Genomic DNA, 17,907 nt, shown 5'->3' with positions numbered 1-17,907 from the left:
CTGGCATCTCCACAGTACACTCTTCCAGAGTGCAAGCTTCTTCCACAGCTGTTCTCACTCAGGTCCCTACTCATAAGATCTGTAGAGTGGCAACATGGTTTTGATCCACATGCTTACCTTGCATTTGGCCATTACACAGCAGGCCAGAGAGGCTGCAGCTTTGGGTGGGCTGTGCTCCAATCAGTAGTTGGCTCCAACCTCACCTTCTAACTTTGTGCTTTTGAGTCACCTAATTGGAATTGGCCTGAAAAAGCACTCGAAGAAGAAATAACTGTTTTACGTAACTTCTTATAACTGTTCTTTGAGATCAGTTGTTCATGTTCATTCCAATACCCACTCTCCTTTCCTCGGTCAGAATAGCTGGCACGAAGGAACTGAGGTAGGATTGGGTTGGCAGGGCTCTATATTAGGTGCCATGAAGGCATGACTCCAGGGGATGTCTAAACAAACCATACAGGTATGACTATGGGAAAATCTTCTGGCTGCTGTGCATGTGTGCCTGCACATACCTAATTGGAATAGACATAAACTCATCTCAAACAACAGTTTCAAGAAGATAAGTAACCATTTTTTTGTCTTGGGTACCTGTATAGAAGTGCAAAAAACCTGGGAAACAAACAGGAAAAATTGGAAGTCCTGACGCAATGAAAGAACTATGATGTGATTGGAATAACAGAGACTTAGAGTAACTCACATATTTAGAGCACTGCTGTGGATGGGTATAAACTATTCAGGAAGGACAGGCGGGGGTGAAAAGGTGGAGGAATTGTACTGTGTGATTGCTCAGAGCTCCAAAGTGGGGAAAAAAGAATCTGTTGAGGGTCTTTGGGTTTTAACCCAAAGGTGAGAGCAACAAGTGTGATGCTATGATGTCCGTCTGTTATGGATGACCAGATTAGGCGGCTGAGATAGACAAGGCTTTCTTCAGACAACTAACAGAGGTTTCCAGATCACAGGCTCCAATTCTTATGCGGGACTTCAATCACCCTGACATCTGCTTGAAAAACAAAAAGCGGTGCATCTCAATCCCTAGAAAAATTGTGCAACAGATTCTCAAGAAATCCATTTTGAAACACTTGGAGAGAAAGTTTATCAGGAACAGTCAACATGGATTCACCAAGGGCAAGTAGTGCCTGACCAACCTGATTGCCTTCTATGATGGGTTAACTGGTGCTGTGGATATAGAGAAAGTAGTGGACGTGACATTAGCAGAGCTTTTGTTATGGTCTCCCACAGTAGTCTTGCCATCAGATTAAAGGAGGGTGACTTGTATGAATGGACTATAAGGTGAACAGAAAGCTGACTAGATCATCTGTCTCAATTAATTACCTGGATGACGGGATGGATTGCACCTTCAACAAATTTGTGGGTGACACTAAGCTAGGGGGAGAGGTAGATACGCTGAAGGATAGGAATAGGGTCCAGAGTGACCTAGACAAATTGGTGGAGTGGACCAAAACAAATCAGATGAGGTTCAACAAGGAAAAGGGCAGAGCCCAACACTTAGGCTGTGTCTAGACTGGCCAGTTTTTCTGGAAAATCAGCTGCTTTTCCGGAAAAACTTGCCAGCTGTCTACACTGGCCACTTGAATTTCCGCAAAAGCACTGACTTCCTACTGTAAGAAATCAGTGCTTTTTGCGGAAATACTATGCTGCTCCCGTTCAGGCAAAAGTCCCTTTTGCGCAAAACTTTTGCTCAAAATTGCCAGTGTAGACAGCTGAGATTTGTTTTGCGCAGAAAAGCCCCGATCGTGAAAATGGTGATCGGGGCCTTTTTGTGCAAATGCGCGTCTAGATTGGCCACGGATGCTTTTCCGCAAAAAGTGCTTTTGTGGAAAAATGTCCGTGCCAATCTAGACGCTCTTTTCCGAAAATGCTTTTAACGGAAAATTTTTCCTTCAAGTGGAAGAATCTCATGCACTTCTATAGGCTGGGGACTGAGCTGGCTGGGATGATTTCAGCAGATGTTTGGCCTAGATGATCTCCTGAAGTCTCTTCCAACCCTTATCTTCTATGACTCTGTCAACACAACTATAGCCAGAAGGGGTCAAGATTGGGGGATAAAGGGGCAGAAGGCTTTGTGCCCATTGGAGAACACTCCAAGATTGGAGTGTCTTGTCTTCCTTTGCTATCAGCAAATAACAATGTAACCCACTCCTAAAATTACAGCCCATGGGCAATATACAGTCCACGAAAATATTTCATAAGGTCCACGTCCTGCTTCAACACAATATCCTACTGGCTGATGAATTAGCCTTTTTTTGTCACGTTTACATATTTTTTGTTTACACAGGTGTTTCAGTAAAGAAGTGTACATAGAAACTATCTGTCTAAATACATATAAAACAAGCTGCAAGGCCACACCCTTTATTCCAGTACAGGGAACCTGTGATAGCAGCTGTGCATAATGTCTTCAGTGTCAGCTGTGACACAGCTACAGTTCTCTGGGCCACTTCCCCACAGCCCTCCCTAGCACCTTCCTTACCACAGGATCTTATTCCTGATACCTGCTAGTGCTCGTCCCGCCCAGACCTTCCACAGGACCTTCTCACTCCAGTTCTTTGCATGCAGTCAGCTAACCAAAAGGGAGTCCCTTTTAACTAATATCCACTGGTTCTTCATTGGCTTTCGGTATCTCAGTTGGTTCTGGAAATTCCCAGTTAACGTCTGGTATTTTAATTGGTATATCTGCTCCAAGGCTGTGTCTAGACTACAGGGTTTGTTTTCGAAAAAAGTAGCCTTTTTTCGAGAAAACTTCACCCGCGTCTATACTGCAGCCGCATTCTTTTGAAAGAAAATCAAAAGAATGTGGCAGTTTTTTTGATCACCGTAAACCTTATTTTACGAGAAATAACGCCTTTTTTCAAAAGTACTCTTTCAAAAAAAGGCGCTATTGAATGAACACTGCTTTTTCAAAAGAGAGTGTCTAGACTCTGTTTCAAAAAAGCAGCGTGCTTTTTCGAAAAATCTGCCTATGGTCTAGACTCTCCTTTTCAAAAGAGGCTTTTTCGAAAATTTCTTTTGAAAAAAAACCTCTTTCGAAAGAGGCTTGTAGTCTAGACATACCCTAATTGGTTAGTTTACCCCAGAAAAAGGGACCTATTGAATTTGGACCTAATATACTTTTCTTGTAGTCATCTGGCTTGACTCTGTCACACGTTCCATTGGTATTAATACAGGAATCTACCAAGAAATTTGTTTATCTGTTTTCTTTACCTCATGTGAATATTATATTAAAAAAATAACCATAGTTTTCTACTGAAGTGCTTAAAATCTAACCTATGAAGTCTGCTACTCAGCCTCATAGAACCTCCAAAGATACTGTCCTTAGCCACCGTTAAAGACAAGACTTAAAATCAGGGTTAATTTGGGCACAGCAAATATGAATTCATATTATTCTTTATTGAAAGGATCAACCGAATAGCTCTCCATGGCAGCGATGGGCAATCTGCGCTAGTGAATGGGCTGAATGAGTGGCCTTCCTTCATCTCAGTGGGCCACAAGATTATTGTAACCAAGACAATCTCCTGAGAATAGGCAAGTTTTGGTAATAGCTCTCGTGTAACTAGCTTGTGGGGTGTGCCCATTAAACTAAAGCAGCATTTTGATTGGATACAGAGGGAGCACATCGCTCTCTCAGTCAATGTTCTATGCAATCAACGTACAGCTTACTTCAAGTGCCCTTGCTAATACTGATAGAAAAAAGAACTGCAGTCGAATTTGGCAACCCTGCACATGGGCGGTGATAAACAAAATGTCTCGTGGTCCAAACATTGAATCCAGATGGGCCATAAGTTACCCACCCATGCCCTGTGGTTCTCTAATTGATTAGAGATTAGAGGTTATGGGTGTAATATTGACAGTGACACGCTCAGGTTTGTCACTTTCTAGAGACTTATTCTGAGCTATGAATATTTGCTTGGGGAATTACAGTAATTGTATGGGGAAAATAAGTTGTGCAATTAAACTTGTTTTTTTCCTTTTTTTAAAAAACATGACTATTTTATTCAAATAACTATCATATTTTACTAAAGAAATGTATTATGAAAAGAGGGCCTTCAGGCCACCAAGTTCATTGTGAGACTTATCCAATACATAGATTAATGAGGCTCTGCTTGCTGCATGTATATCTAAGCAAAAGGTATAGGTTATGTATCCAAGGAGGCGGAATCGTTCCATGTGCTAAAATATTTATAAAACAAAAGCAAATTAAACCCCTGTTCTTAGCTACAGTTTAAATATAACTGTAGCAACAGCACAAAGGTAATTAGCTATTAAATCTTAAGGGACTAGGTCTTGTCTCCTAGCTGAGGCATTGGTTTCAGGTATATGTCAACCACAGTAGATTAAGATGCATGGATTTTTTTCCCCTCTGTTATTTGAGCTGGTTTCTCATGGGAAGCAGAACTTGTCTTCAATAAACAGTAGTGTGTTTAAAGAATCATATTGCTCTTACACTAGTGACTTGAAGGAGCAGCTTGTCCTTTCCCCACAAGTGATGGAGCACTGTTTTTGTTGTTTGACAAATGAAGTTTGGCAATGTGCCTTTGAACGAGCATTCGAGTTACTGTAGTCACATTGGTCAAAAGTTATTTAAATCACGTGTATCTACTTTACTATTTTCTAAAGAGCCCACCTCACCATGCATCTGGGTGGTGTTGTGCAAGAAATCTCTAAGTGTTATTATCATTTGGACTAGACTGGCCAACAATTACTACCTGTTACTATTTCTGCAGTTTGGAATCATCATATATGATGAGCTTACAGGGAATAATTCTTTTTAGGCTTCACTTGCCTTTATGATGAAAATGAATCAGTAGAAAGAGTCACATACATTCACATTATGGCCCATATGTTTGATGGTTCTATAAATGTATGCTTTGGGTTAGATGCATTAAAGCTGTTAAACATTTACCCAGCTACTGATCTTTTATTTCCTTAATGGAGATGAAGTGAACTGTATTAGTTACATATAAATGGTATCTGAGGCAGTCTTCTTTTGTAACAAAAGTATGTGAACAGTGATATCTGAATTCCTCATTCCTGGGGCATTTTTAAAACGAGTAAGATCTATTAGAGCCAAATTCTTTAGCATTATTATCTGTTATGATTTTTGGTATTGTGATATTACGACAGGATGCAATCAGGAGTGGGGGCCCCATTTAGACTGTAAACTCTTTTAGGCAAGGACCACATTTTTGTTGTGTTTCTACAGCAACAAGCACCTTGTCTTGACTGGGGGTTGTAGGACGAGTCCTGTGTGGGACTAGTATAAAGCCTCAGCAGAACTAGGATCCCCAGGGTCCTGTGGGATCCACTGCTGTAATAATGAGAGCGAGTAAGTGAAGGATTAAAAATAGCTCTACCAGTAGGCACCCTCACAGTACAAATACTAAATTATGGTGATGCTTAGGCACCATGCATATGGACATAGTTCTAGTATGTCCTTTTGTGCCTACACATTGTACTTACATGGTTCTTACATTGGACTATGCTGCATGGGATCCATTGCTCCAGTAGTATTCAGTAATTGCATTATGGATGGAGTTTCAGCCTTATCTTTGGATTTTTTCCCCAAATACAATATGTCAAAAGAGAGAGAGTTCTACCTAGGAATAATAGTTCCCATTTGTGGCATTTGGGCCACAAAACAGTTCAGGCTTTTAAATTGGATTTAAGAACATTTTCAAGTCTGTCTTCATTCAGAGCAGCAGTTAGTCTTCGATTCAGGAAAGAATCCACATTCAGGAAGGACACTTAACCATGTGTTTTAAAGCTAGGCCTGGGTTTATACGTCCTGCTGAATTAATGCCACAAATGGGAACTATTATTCCTAGCTAGAACTCTCTCTCTTTTGACATACTGTATTTGGGGAAAAAATCCAAAGGTAAGGCTGAAACTCCATCCATAATACAGAATACTGAATACTGCTAGAGCAATGGATCCCATGTAGAATAGTCCAATGTAAGAACCATGTAAGTACAACGTGTAGGCACAAAAGGACATACTAGAACTAGTTTGGGCTACAGTTCTGAATTTTCCCATTTTTATATAACTCCTAATGTTACAGGGCATTAGGCTGCATAAACTCTTTAAATTATCTGACTATAATAAAAACAAACCAGCACAAAAATGAGCACGAAGTGATCTTCCCTATGTTTCATAAAGATCACATACAAAATCTGGGGCACCCATGTTTCCTGAATCCCAAATCTCTTATTCCTATTGAGATTAAACAGTATCCCTAATACGCTATACATTCCATACTCCAGGCATCTCTAATTTGGGAACATCCATGGTACAGACTCGGGCTGGTGGAGGCAGAAAGGGCTCTGAGTACTGCTGCTCCCCCTCTCCCATCTGGGGGAACAGCAACGCGGCGATGTGCTCTGTTGGAGGCCTTTTTCCACCGCTCTGATAGTCACATAACGGTGGGTGACAGTGCCTGGGAGCGGTGGAGTGTGTGGAACATCAAGTGCGTGCCCTCCCCCAGCTCCCTTCCTGGTCCAGCAAAGCCTTTAATCCAGCAACCCTATAACCCAGCAAACTCTGTTTCTCAGGGTTGCCAGATTAAAGAGGTTCGAGTGTATTTTCTTTAAAGTGGCATCATAGTTTTAGGCCCCAAATTAGCCATGGTAACAGTATTATCCTCATTGCATTTATTTCTAAGAAACTTAGCAAATGAATAGGGTTTATTTTGCTATTCTCATGAAATGTCACGTGCGCCCTCTGCTGGCTATGCATCCACACTGGATGAAGGAACACTGTTCACAAGGGATTGTCCATAGGAGGGTGAGGGCAAATGCTGAGAGAGAAAATGTATCCAAAGCCCCTCTCTGGTATGGGATTTATTGCATGACTTCTGGTTTCACCCAGTTTGACACAAATTGTACAGAAGTCTATAGCTGTATTCTTGCTTCTGCTTTAAAAATAATAAACTAAAAAATGCAAATCCAGAAAAGTACAACACTATAAAGCGTAGCTCTCCTGTATTTTACTAGAGCTCTCTGCACAGCTTCCTTGCTTGTCTTATTTGATAAAGGAAACACCCTTATTTTAAGATGTTAAGCGTAAATAGACTGAGCTACTGCTGAGTTTAAAAGTGTGTCAACATAGCACCCTCAACTCAAAATAAGACACGCGATTTGCACTACGCAAATTGCATATCTTATTACAAATCTATTTTGAAATAGGTTATTTTGAAAATTGGCGCATGTACACAGTGCCAGATTTTGAAATAACACACTATTTCAAGCCATCCCTTAACCCTCGCGCAATGATGATGAACAGGATGGCAAAATAGTGCAACCATTATTTCGAAACATATTTGTGTAGATGCGCGGTAGCTACTTCGGGATACCTCTGGTGTCCCAAAATAGCTGTGCTGTGTAGATGCACCCGAAGCTGTGAATTCTCCAAAACATCAGGCTGTCTGGTTTGGCGTGACCTTCTAAGAACACCACTGAAGCAGGGTTTGGCAGAAATCTGTGGTCCCTTGCAGGGGGGTTGAAAAGATCTGCTCCACTGTTAAATACTAAAATTAAATATTCACAAAGAAATTTACTAGTTTCAGAGCTCATTGAAACCTGTTTATTCTTATAAATCTACACAGTTAGAGGCCATCCGGATGGTACATTCACATTTGAATATTAAATACATCAGTGCTCTTTATAAAAAGGTTTGGTCATAAAGAGATGGAAAAGAATATGTACTGTTTTACTCAACTTTTCGTGTTTCCTTTCCCTTTGTTAAAAATGTATTCATTTGTAAACCTGATATTAAATAACTTATCTGAAATGGACTCCAATGCCTGTTGTGATTTTTTTTCATGTTCTTGGTAAAGACAGACTGTAGTTATAATTGAACACAACAAAAAAAAAATCTGCCCACCATGGAATATTGAGACATAAGAATGCGCAGCAGTCATTTAAATTACAGGACTTGTTTTTGTTGTGGGCCTAAAAACACTGCTATTAGAAAGGGGGTAGTGAAGGATATGTTGTTGTACAATATGTTATTGTAATTAAGGTGCTTAACAGAGCGAAAAGTATTATACCATTTACTTTTTAGTATTTTGTCTACTTGTGTAGTAAATAAACTCATTTTATATAAACTTGTACATTCATTTTTATTAAAAATATTGTTCAAAGGGTCTGGATGTTTTGGTGTGGGTGGTGGGAAACTTACCCAATTTAGACTTACTCAATATTCACCTATATACAAATTCAGACAGAACTATTGTTACTTAACATCTAGACAAAAATTTGATGACAGACAAACAACAGACAAGACAGAATAGGTAAATGGGCTGAACTTATCCCACTGAAGGGCACTGAGAAATCCTTCCATGATGATCATTACCTCCTCTGATCTGCTGGTCTCATCTTTTCCCATTCTTCAGTTTCTGGTGCAGTGTTTCTTCAGTTTGGGTATATTTTAATATTGCAGGTTGTTTAATCTTTATCCAGTTGGCTTTTAGCATATCACCACTTGAATTTTTTTTCTATGTGTAAACCATATGTTATGTACATCTTAGCATCAGTTGTGCATTTCTGCGTTTTTCCTTCTGGTTTTGGAATTTCTGCGCCATGATACCTTGTGTCACCCAAAAAAAGGTGGGAGGTTAATCATCACAGTTTGTGTAATCATTTTTTCTGTAGCTCTTACTTACTTCCTCTAATATGGGACATTATTTATCTTACCAGCAACAATATCATTTTAAACAAATCCACAATCTATTTAAAAAAGAATTGGAAAAAACATACTTGGGTCAGGCAAGGTCTTGGTCTAAATGTTACCTTATATATATTAATTCACTATTCGTAATTACATCTGATTTAAAAAAAAGCTTTCAAAGCTCTTAATCTTATTTACAATCTTCATTTTTATTTGTCTGTGTGCGTATGTGTGCATGTTTTCCCCTTCTCTACCATTCAGTCTATTGGGGGATGGGGATATAAGTGGAGAGGACTCTGATTTTTTAGTGTTAACATTTCATTATCTTCTACAAGCATATGGTTGCCAAGGGATAGTTTGTTTGTTTGTTTGTTTGTTTTTACTCAAACTCCCAAACCTTGTATTTGTGTATTGCTAGACCTTGTCAGTTTGGTTTTTTTTCTGTTAGAAATTTTGTTAAGCATATACTTAGTTCTAAACATTTGAACAGTGCTATTAGAGTGTAGCGAAGTACTTTTGGAGCAGTACAACAGTTTTAGGAAGCAAACTGTTTTTATGTTGCATGAATGGTTAATGGAAGCAGGCTCTGTGGAGATGAACAGCAGGATAGCAATTTACCAATATGTGGAAAATGAAGTTGCAGTTAAGACAAGTTACCTTTCTTGATTTCAGTTGTGAATTTTCCAATCTGAGTTATAAACTGGAATATTTTGTTTTTCAGCATGCTCTCAAAATATAATGTAAAGACCTTATTAAGCTATGGTTATGGTACTTACTGAAGAGATTTGAGTCTCCAGTCCCACATGGATAGGATTGCGGGATCAGGTCCTAGTTCTTTCTTCAAAGTGAACGGGATTTCTCCCCCCCCCCCACACACACACACACATACACACGCGCACACATTCCTTGTGCAGTTGAAATAAGTTGCTGAACTACTAGCAAATGGCTAGTTTGCTGTAACTGGGAAGATCAGATCAATTTATTTCCTAACTGCAACTAATTATCAAGAACACGGATGTAGGCAAAACTGTTTCTTTGTCTCCTTTATTTCACCTTGATACTGTCTCTAGCAAAACTGCTTTTTTGACTTGTTAATACATTCCTTTGTTTAAAAAATGCTTGTTGATAAAGATTAGGTTCAAAGTATTCAGCAGCTTTGACTAAAGCCCCACTGTAGTTATCTTGGCTAGCAATCCCATTTTCCATCCCTCCTTAAAACTCCCTACGATGATTAGCCTGCCACAGCTAATGTTCATTCTTGTTGTTTACTTCTGTTCTTATGCATAATGTAGCATTTCTAAAACATAACTCGCATTTAAAGAAAAAAACATATTTTGAACTATCAAGTCAAACTACAGTTGCAAATAAAAACCCACTAATTCTCCCTCTTTTCTGTTGCATCTCTTGTTTGTTATATGTTTACTAAATGTGCTTTCTTCTGTGAATAATGCACTGTTCTCATTGGGATCAGTTTATAAATTCAGTAGCATTTCAATATTAAGACAACATCTGTCAGCATAGTATCTAAGTGCTACTGTAAACTAGTCAGCAGTGAGTATCGTGCTTGGGTGTTCCTAGGAGTACCTCATTAATTTGTAAACTCTTCTGACCATGGACATTGTATTATGCTTGTAAACACTGTAACATGCATGACACTGCAGAAATTGTAATTGACTCAGTGACATTTCAATTATAGGGCTGAAAGCAGAGTTTGACCCATTAAACTTAGTCATTCTATTCAAAAACTTTCAAGTACACTTTAAGTTAGTTAGTTTGTCTTCAGTCTTAGGGTTTTATGTCTCCTTAAGTACACTATAAAAAGATCAAGTATCTTTATTCTTAAAATACTAGGATAGTATGTAAATCACGTTCTTGCTAAACTAATTCTAATGTAACTTCAGTCTTGTTTGGTATGTCATACAGGTTGGCATCCAGCCTTCTGAATGGCACCGTTCTCTCTTGCTTCCTGAGTGCTGGCTTGGATTTATGAGTAGAACGTACCATGCAGTTTTACAGGTAATTTGAGTTGCTTGGTGTTTTGCGTTTTTACTTTTGCCGTCAACGACGTCTCTACAAATATAACATTTTTTTACAAGGCTGCGTTTTATCTTGAATTCAAGAAAATTACATAAACATAAGCCAAGTCTTCAAGTTAAAGGTTGATATGAGTTCATCCATAAGTAGCATCTGAGGAAGGTAGATTTCACACATGTCTCGTTCCTGCTAAAGAATTAACACTGCTTGCCTTACTCCTGTTCAGAGCCCCATTGGTATCAATGGTTCTGTGTGTCAGTTTTAGAATTTGGGCTTTTACCTTGAATTTTAACCAGTTATTCATTACTGAAAGGAGTTGTATGAAAATACTGGAGTGGGACAATGTTGGTAAAAGAGAAACTGAGTTCCCCTCAAAAAAAAAAAAAAAAAAAAAAAAAAGTTAAATATAGGTCTTATTTTTTTTCTTCACATCTCCTCCCCCTCCCTTTTCTCTTGTTTCAGTCAGGCCTGGAAAGAGAAATGTTATTTTATTGTAAAAACAGTTGACCCACCCCAAAGCAGTACTGGAAATTAGACCAGAGAATCTGTTCCAGTGAGATTACCCAGCTTGATTTTCAGACCACAGAGGTGCCAATCTATAAAATTGTAGCAATACATAGTTTTCCTGTTAAAAGCAACGTATGACTGGCTTTGTCCTGCTATCAGGAATGATTTTCTCCCAGTATATGACAAGCAATATTGGATGTTTTCAGAGTGCGAGCAGCTCAAACTTCTGAGCAAATGCCAAAAGTTTCATGGAAGTATCTTCATGGTGAGATAACAGAATTTAAACATGAATTAGGGATGTCTAGAGATACCATTTAAAAAAAATATTAATTAGTGATAGTGTGTCGGATTTAAACATAGCTTTGTTGCAAAACAGAACTAGCAAACCTACATTTGAAATAGTAATTTTAGGTTTTAACTCTAGTGTGGAGCACTTGCTGCCTGTATTATGCTATCCTCCTCTTTCATCCCTCTACCTCATATACTAAGGCTATGTCAGCACTGGCAGCTTCTTGCTCAAGAACTCTTTTGCAGAAGAGTTCTTGTGCAAAAAATCTTCCACAAGAGCACGTCCACACTGCCATGTGCTTTTGCGCAAGAGCATCCATGGCAGTGTGGACGCTGTCTTGCGCAAGAAAGCTCTAATGGCCATTTTAACCATAGAGGCTTTTTGCGCAAGAAATTCATGTTGCCTGTCTACACTGCCCTCTTGTGAAGGAGCTCTTGCGCAAGAGGGCTTATTCCTTGTGGGGAGAGGAATAACTCTTCCGGAAGAAGCCCTGTTTTACAATGCTGTAGTGTAAATTTACTTGTGCAAGAATGCTCGTGCAGTGTAGACAGCGGGCAAGTTTTTGCTCAAGAACGGCTGTTCTTGTGCAAGAAGCTGCCAGTGTAGACATAGCCTAAGATTTCATGAGAAGCACAGGTCTTACCAGTTTTGCTTCTGAAATGATCTCGAGGATTTTCTGTAATTTACTGGAGTGCTGAAGCATACCATTGTACCTTTTGAAATCTGCTCCCATGTATTTGCATGCTTGTCTTTTCAGAGAACTAGATTAATAATTATACTGTATGCTTCTGTAGCACTTTCCATGTGATGCTGTCAAAACACTTTACTTATTGGTATGAACTAACTTATACTTGTAATGCAGTATCCCTATGAAGAAGTGAGGGAGTTATATCCATTTTACAGATTGAGAACTCAAGCACAGAGAGCCAGGAGTGAGCCTTAAAGATATATCTACACTATAGCTACGAGTGAGCTTTCAAGTCCAGATAGAAAGTCTTGTGCTAGTGGACTAATGTGCAAAAAATAGCCATCTGGATTTTGCTGTACTGATCATGATTCAGGCTAGTCACACAAGCGCAGGCCCGGGAGGTCAAGTGGGCTTACATTCAGGAGACTAATCTCAGCCTTCATTTGTGCAGCAGCATCTGTGTCACTATTTTTAAATGTTGGCTCAGGCCTCACTACTTTGTCTGTTCGTTGGAGCTGGGAGGCACACACTTGGTTGCATTGTAGCTATACAGCACCTCAGCAGCCCAATAATGTGGCATTTAATTTCAGAAAAGGCAACTACAAAACAAAAGGAAGTTAGTTAAGCATAAATGACAAGGTACAGTGACAAAAGTAAAATCTCTGAAAGCTGCTTGGAAACTTTTCAAAGATACCATAATAGAGGCCCAACTTAAATATATACCCCAAATTAAAAAAATACAGTCGGAGAACCAAAAAAGTGCCACTATGGCTTGGCTTAACCAGGTACCAGAAGCAGTGGCAGATAAAAAGATACCTTTTAAAAAGTGGAAGTCAAGTCCTAGTGAGGAAAATAGAAAAGAACATACATTTTGTCAAATTAATTGTAAAAATATAAGAAGAAAAACCAAAAAGGAGTTAGCCTAAACAGCTAGCCAAAAACTCAAAAAGTAATAATAAAATGTTTTTTAAGAACATCAGAAGCAGGAAGTTGGCTAAACAACCAGAGGGGTTCTTGGATGATCAAGATGCTAAAGGAGCACTGAAAGATAATAGTCATTGCAGAGAAGCTAAATGAATTCTTTGCTTCAGTCTTCCCAGCTGAGGATATTAGGGAGATTCCGAAACTTGAGCCATTCTTTTTAGATGACAAATCTGAGGAATAGTCCCAGTTTGAGGTGTCATTAGAGGCGGTTTTGGAACAAACTGATAAACTTAACAGTAACAAGTCACTTGGACCAGATTACATTAACCCAAGAGTTTCTGAAAGAACTCAAATGGGAAATTGCAGAACTATTAACTGTGGTTTGTAACCTATCCTTTAAATTGGCTTCTGTATCTAATGATTGGAAGATAATATGATGCCAGTATTTAAAAAGGGCTCTAGAGATGATCCTAGCAATTACAGACCGGTAAGTCTAATGTCAGTACCGGGCAAATTAGTTGAAATTATAGTAAAGAATAAAATTGTCAGACACTTGGATGAATATAATTTGTTGGGGGGAAAGTCAACATGGTTTCTGTAAAGGAAAATCATGCCTTACTAATCTGCTAGAGTTCTTTGAGGGGGTCAACAAACATGTGGATAAGGGGGAATCAGTAGATATAGTATACTTAGATTTCCAGAACACCTTGGACAAGGTCCCTCACCAAAGGCTCTTAAGTAAAGTAAGTTGTCATGAGATAAGAGGGAAGGTCCTTTCGTGGATTGACAACTGGTTAAAAGACAGGAAACAAATGGTAGGAATAAATTATACGTTTTCTGAGTGGAGAGAAGTAACTTGTGGTATCCCCGAAAGGTCTGTCTAGGGGCCAATCCTATTCATCTTATTTATAAATGATCTAGAGAAAGGGGTAAACAGTGAGGTGGCAAAATTTGCAGATGATACCAAACTGCTCAAGATAGTTAAGACCAAAGCAGACCATGAAGAGCTTCAAAAAGATCTCACCAAACTAAGTGATTGGGCAACAAAATGGCAAATGAAATTTAATGTTGATAAATGTAAAGTAATGCATATTGGAAAAAATTATCCCAACTACACATACAATATTATGGGGACTAATTTGGCTACAACTACTCAAGAGAGAGATCTTGGAGTCATTGTGGATTGTTCTATGAAAACACCCACTCAGTATGCAGTGGCAGTCCAAAAAGCAAATAGAATGTTAGGAGTCATTAAAAGAGGGATAGACAATAAGACAGAAAATACCTTATTGCCTCTATATAAAAACATGATATGTTCACATCTTGAATACTGTGTACGGATGTGGTCTCCCCATCTCAAAAAAGATATAGTGGTATTGGAAAAGGTTCATAAAAGGGCAACAAAAATTAGTAGGGATTTGGAATGAGTCCTATATGAAGAGAGATTAAAAAGACTTGGACTTTTCAGCTTAGAAAAGAGGAGACTAAGTGGGGATATGATAAGAGGTCTATAAAATCATGACTGGTATGGAAAAAGTGAATAAGGAAAAGTTATTTACTAAGTCCGACAATAAAAGAGCTAGGGGTCACCAAATGAGGTTGCAGATTTAAAACAAACAAAAGGAAGTTTTTATTTAATCTGTGTACAGTTAGCATGTGGAACTCCTTGCCAGAACTTTAACAGGGTTCATAAAAGAGCTAGATAGATTCATGGAGGTTAGGTCCATCAGTGGCTATTAGCTAGATAGATTTATGGAGGTTAGGTCCATCAATGGTATCCTGGCCTCTGTTTCTCTGGAGGTGGGTGACAGAGGAGGGATCACATGAGGATTACTTGTTTTGATCCCTCTCTCTGGGGCATCTGGTATTAGCCATTGTCGGCAGACAGGATAGTGGGCTAGATGGACCTTTCGTCTGACCCAGTATGGCTGTTCTTATGACTAAGCAATATGTACAAATATATGCTTAGGTGCCTTGTGGAACTGGAAGGGACTTAAGCATATGCTTAAAGTTGAGGATGTTTTTAGAATCTGGATGATAGGAATCAGTGGCAGAGCTGGGAATGGAATGTAGAGTCTTGACTTCTGGTCCTCTCTTTAAGTACTATGATCAGACTACTTTATTTAGTCTTAGTGCTTGTCTATGTGGCGTTCTAGTGCATAGTAAGACAGAATGGCATGATTTTCTGCAAATGCTTTTAACGGAAAAGTTTTTCCATTAAAAGCATTTGCGGAAAAGAGCATCTAGATTGGCACTGCACTTTTGCGCAAAAGCACTTTTTGCGGGAAAGCATCCGTGCCAATCTAGATGTGGTTTTGTGCAAGAAAGTCCCGATCGCCATTTTTGCCATCAGGGCTTTTTTGCGCAAAACAGTCCTCCCTTGTCTACACCGGCCCTCTTGCGCAAATACATTTGCACAAAAGGGCTTATCCCTGAGCGGGAGCATCATAGTATTTGCGCAAGAACACTGACAATCTTACATTAGATCGTCAGTGTTCTTTCACAAATTCAAGCAGCCAGTGTGGACAGCTGGCAAGTTTTTCCGCAAAAGCAACTGCTTTTGCGGAAAAACTTGCCAGTCTAGACACAGCCAATGTGAATTTATAGCAAGCCAGCTAAACATTGGACTTTGTTACCACATATTGACTGTTCCATAGCATTCTGGATGTTATTCAAAGCATACTATGGAGTCCTTCGTTGTTCAGTAGAAGTTCCATGATGTGCTTTGAGGTACTTCCCTTTTAAGTGCATTGTGGAACTTTTAGTGCATAGCAGAAGCAGTGTCCACACAGTCAGTCAGTGTGTGGCAAGCTAGCACGCTGAAGATTCACACCATGGCTTGCTATGCACTAACTCTTTGTATAGACATTCCCTGTTTTACTTTTTGCAAAATCCAAATGTAATTCACAGAGATTACTCTCATGGTTTCAAGTTTTCATGATAATCCCACAGAAAGAATGTTAGAAAAATGTTTGTGCTTGTGTATTTTTTCCATCAAACGCATTAAAATCAATGGTTGTCTTGGGGGTGGAAGTTAAACCTGAACTCCAGTTCTGAGTCTCTCTGAACAGATTTGCTTAACACTTTCCAATCAGTCCTTCTGGGATCACAGCAGCATCCAATAAACTAGAAAGAAATCCAACAGCATATCCTTTGAGGCACAGCTAGAATTGGTGTGAGGGATTGCAAAAGAGGATAATCACAATGAGTAAAGTTTGAGAAATTCTTGTTTAAATTATGCATGAAGTAAAAAAGTTTTGATGTAATTATTCCTTTGAGGTACTTGGTTTCCAAATCTTTTCCCCTGTGAGAAACAAATTTGTTAATCCTTTTTGTCATAACGGAATAAGTTTCCTTCCATCATTGAGAAGGGCCATGCAAGTAGCTGAAGCCATTATTTCTATCTGTGACAACCACTCCGCACTTCCTAGAATAAAAAGTTGCAATTCTTTCACTTAATACATTGAATCTTTCAATGGGTTATAGTATCAAGAACAATTAGGTCAATCATGATATGGATCTCCAGGGAAAGGTTACATCTGCTACACAAGTGTTCCCCACAGAAATCTCAGAATTATTACTCATGCAAGAGCTCCTTCTGATTTATGTTGTGATTTTGCAGGGGAGACAGGCAGAGCTGGAGATGCAGTTAAAACATGGAAAAGAGGATCCTGAAGAGGTGCAGTACAAACAATTTACAGCCTGGCTCTGGTAAGGGAATGACTGCTCCTTATCACTTGTAACTGCAAGTGATGGGGCAAAAGGGCAAGGCTGGTTCAAAGACTTTAATGTTGCAAGTTCAATCATCAGTATGAGTGCTAATGAGAAGAAGCAGACTTGGTCTCTAATTTTAAAAAGGAGATGAGAGTGTAGGTAAGGATGTTTATATTCACAGGTAGCTAACCCAGTTTATGGAACCTACTAGTGACAGTAGTGTAAAGGAATTGAAAACTGTAGTTATTTTATATCATGTTATATGAAAACCTTTTTTGCTCTGTGCATAATTTAATAAAATGATGATGATTGTATTGAATATGACTTTATATCTTGTCAAGGCTTATATTTCTAATAAGCTTCAGAGGGGTAGCTGAGTTAGTCTATAACAGGAAAAACTTCAACAACAACAAATAGTCTAGTAGCACCTTAAAGATTCATAAAACATGTAGCTGGTATCATGAACGTTCGTGGACACAACCCAGTTCTTAAGATGACTGACGGGGGGTGTTAAGTCCAGGTCCAAGAATAAATAAGGGAAGGAGGGGGAGAAGGGGAAAAAAATGGAGGGGAGGAAGAAAAAAAGAGATAGTGAATAGATAAGCTTCAGAGGGATAGCTGAATTAGCCTGTAACAGGAAAGACTTAAAAAAACCCAAATAATCTAGTAGCACCTTAAAGACTAAATAGTTACAAGAGGCTGATAAGAACCATTAGTTTGCACTTGGAAAAGAAGATGGCCAACACCAGATTCTACACAGACATCAAGAACCATTAGCACCTTTTTTGTTAGGTTAGTTGATAATGTGCGAGCCATCGGACATCACAATTCATACCACTTGCATGAGAATTAAACTTGTGAATGAAATTAAGTTCCAGTCCTTCTCTGTGTGTTTGGCTTGTGAAATTGGTCTAATACGGACAGTCATGGACGGGGAAGGTTGGTGGATGTTCTGAGAGAGCATATGTGATGGGTTGGATTCAACTCTGATCCTTGGCTGGGAAGACCAGAACTTCTGGAACAGCAAGACTGGGTGCCCCAGAAGGCAGGTAGGTGGGCTCACTGACATGACCAA

The 17,907-nt window shown here is 39.1% G+C and overlaps 1 protein-coding gene across 1 annotated transcript in view; it reads left to right on the top strand.

The window, feature by feature from the left end:
• Positions 1-17,907, top strand: part of FOCAD (focadhesin) — a 227,524-nt gene that overhangs the window by 137,327 nt on the left and 72,290 nt on the right. The window contains exons 23-24 of the mRNA XM_075931485.1: positions 10,600-10,692; positions 16,741-16,829. Coding sequence (XP_075787600.1) covers positions 10,600-10,692; positions 16,741-16,829 — 182 coding nt within the window. The remainder of the gene's footprint in view (positions 1-10,599; positions 10,693-16,740; positions 16,830-17,907) is intronic.

The sequence above is a fragment of the Pelodiscus sinensis genome, chromosome 6 (genome assembly GCF_049634645.1).
Source record: "Pelodiscus sinensis isolate JC-2024 chromosome 6, ASM4963464v1, whole genome shotgun sequence".
NCBI classification, from domain to species: domain Eukaryota; kingdom Metazoa; phylum Chordata; order Testudines; family Trionychidae; genus Pelodiscus; species Pelodiscus sinensis.
The sequence above is the reverse complement of the archived record's forward strand: the minus strand, read 5'-3'. Positions and strand labels throughout refer to the sequence as shown.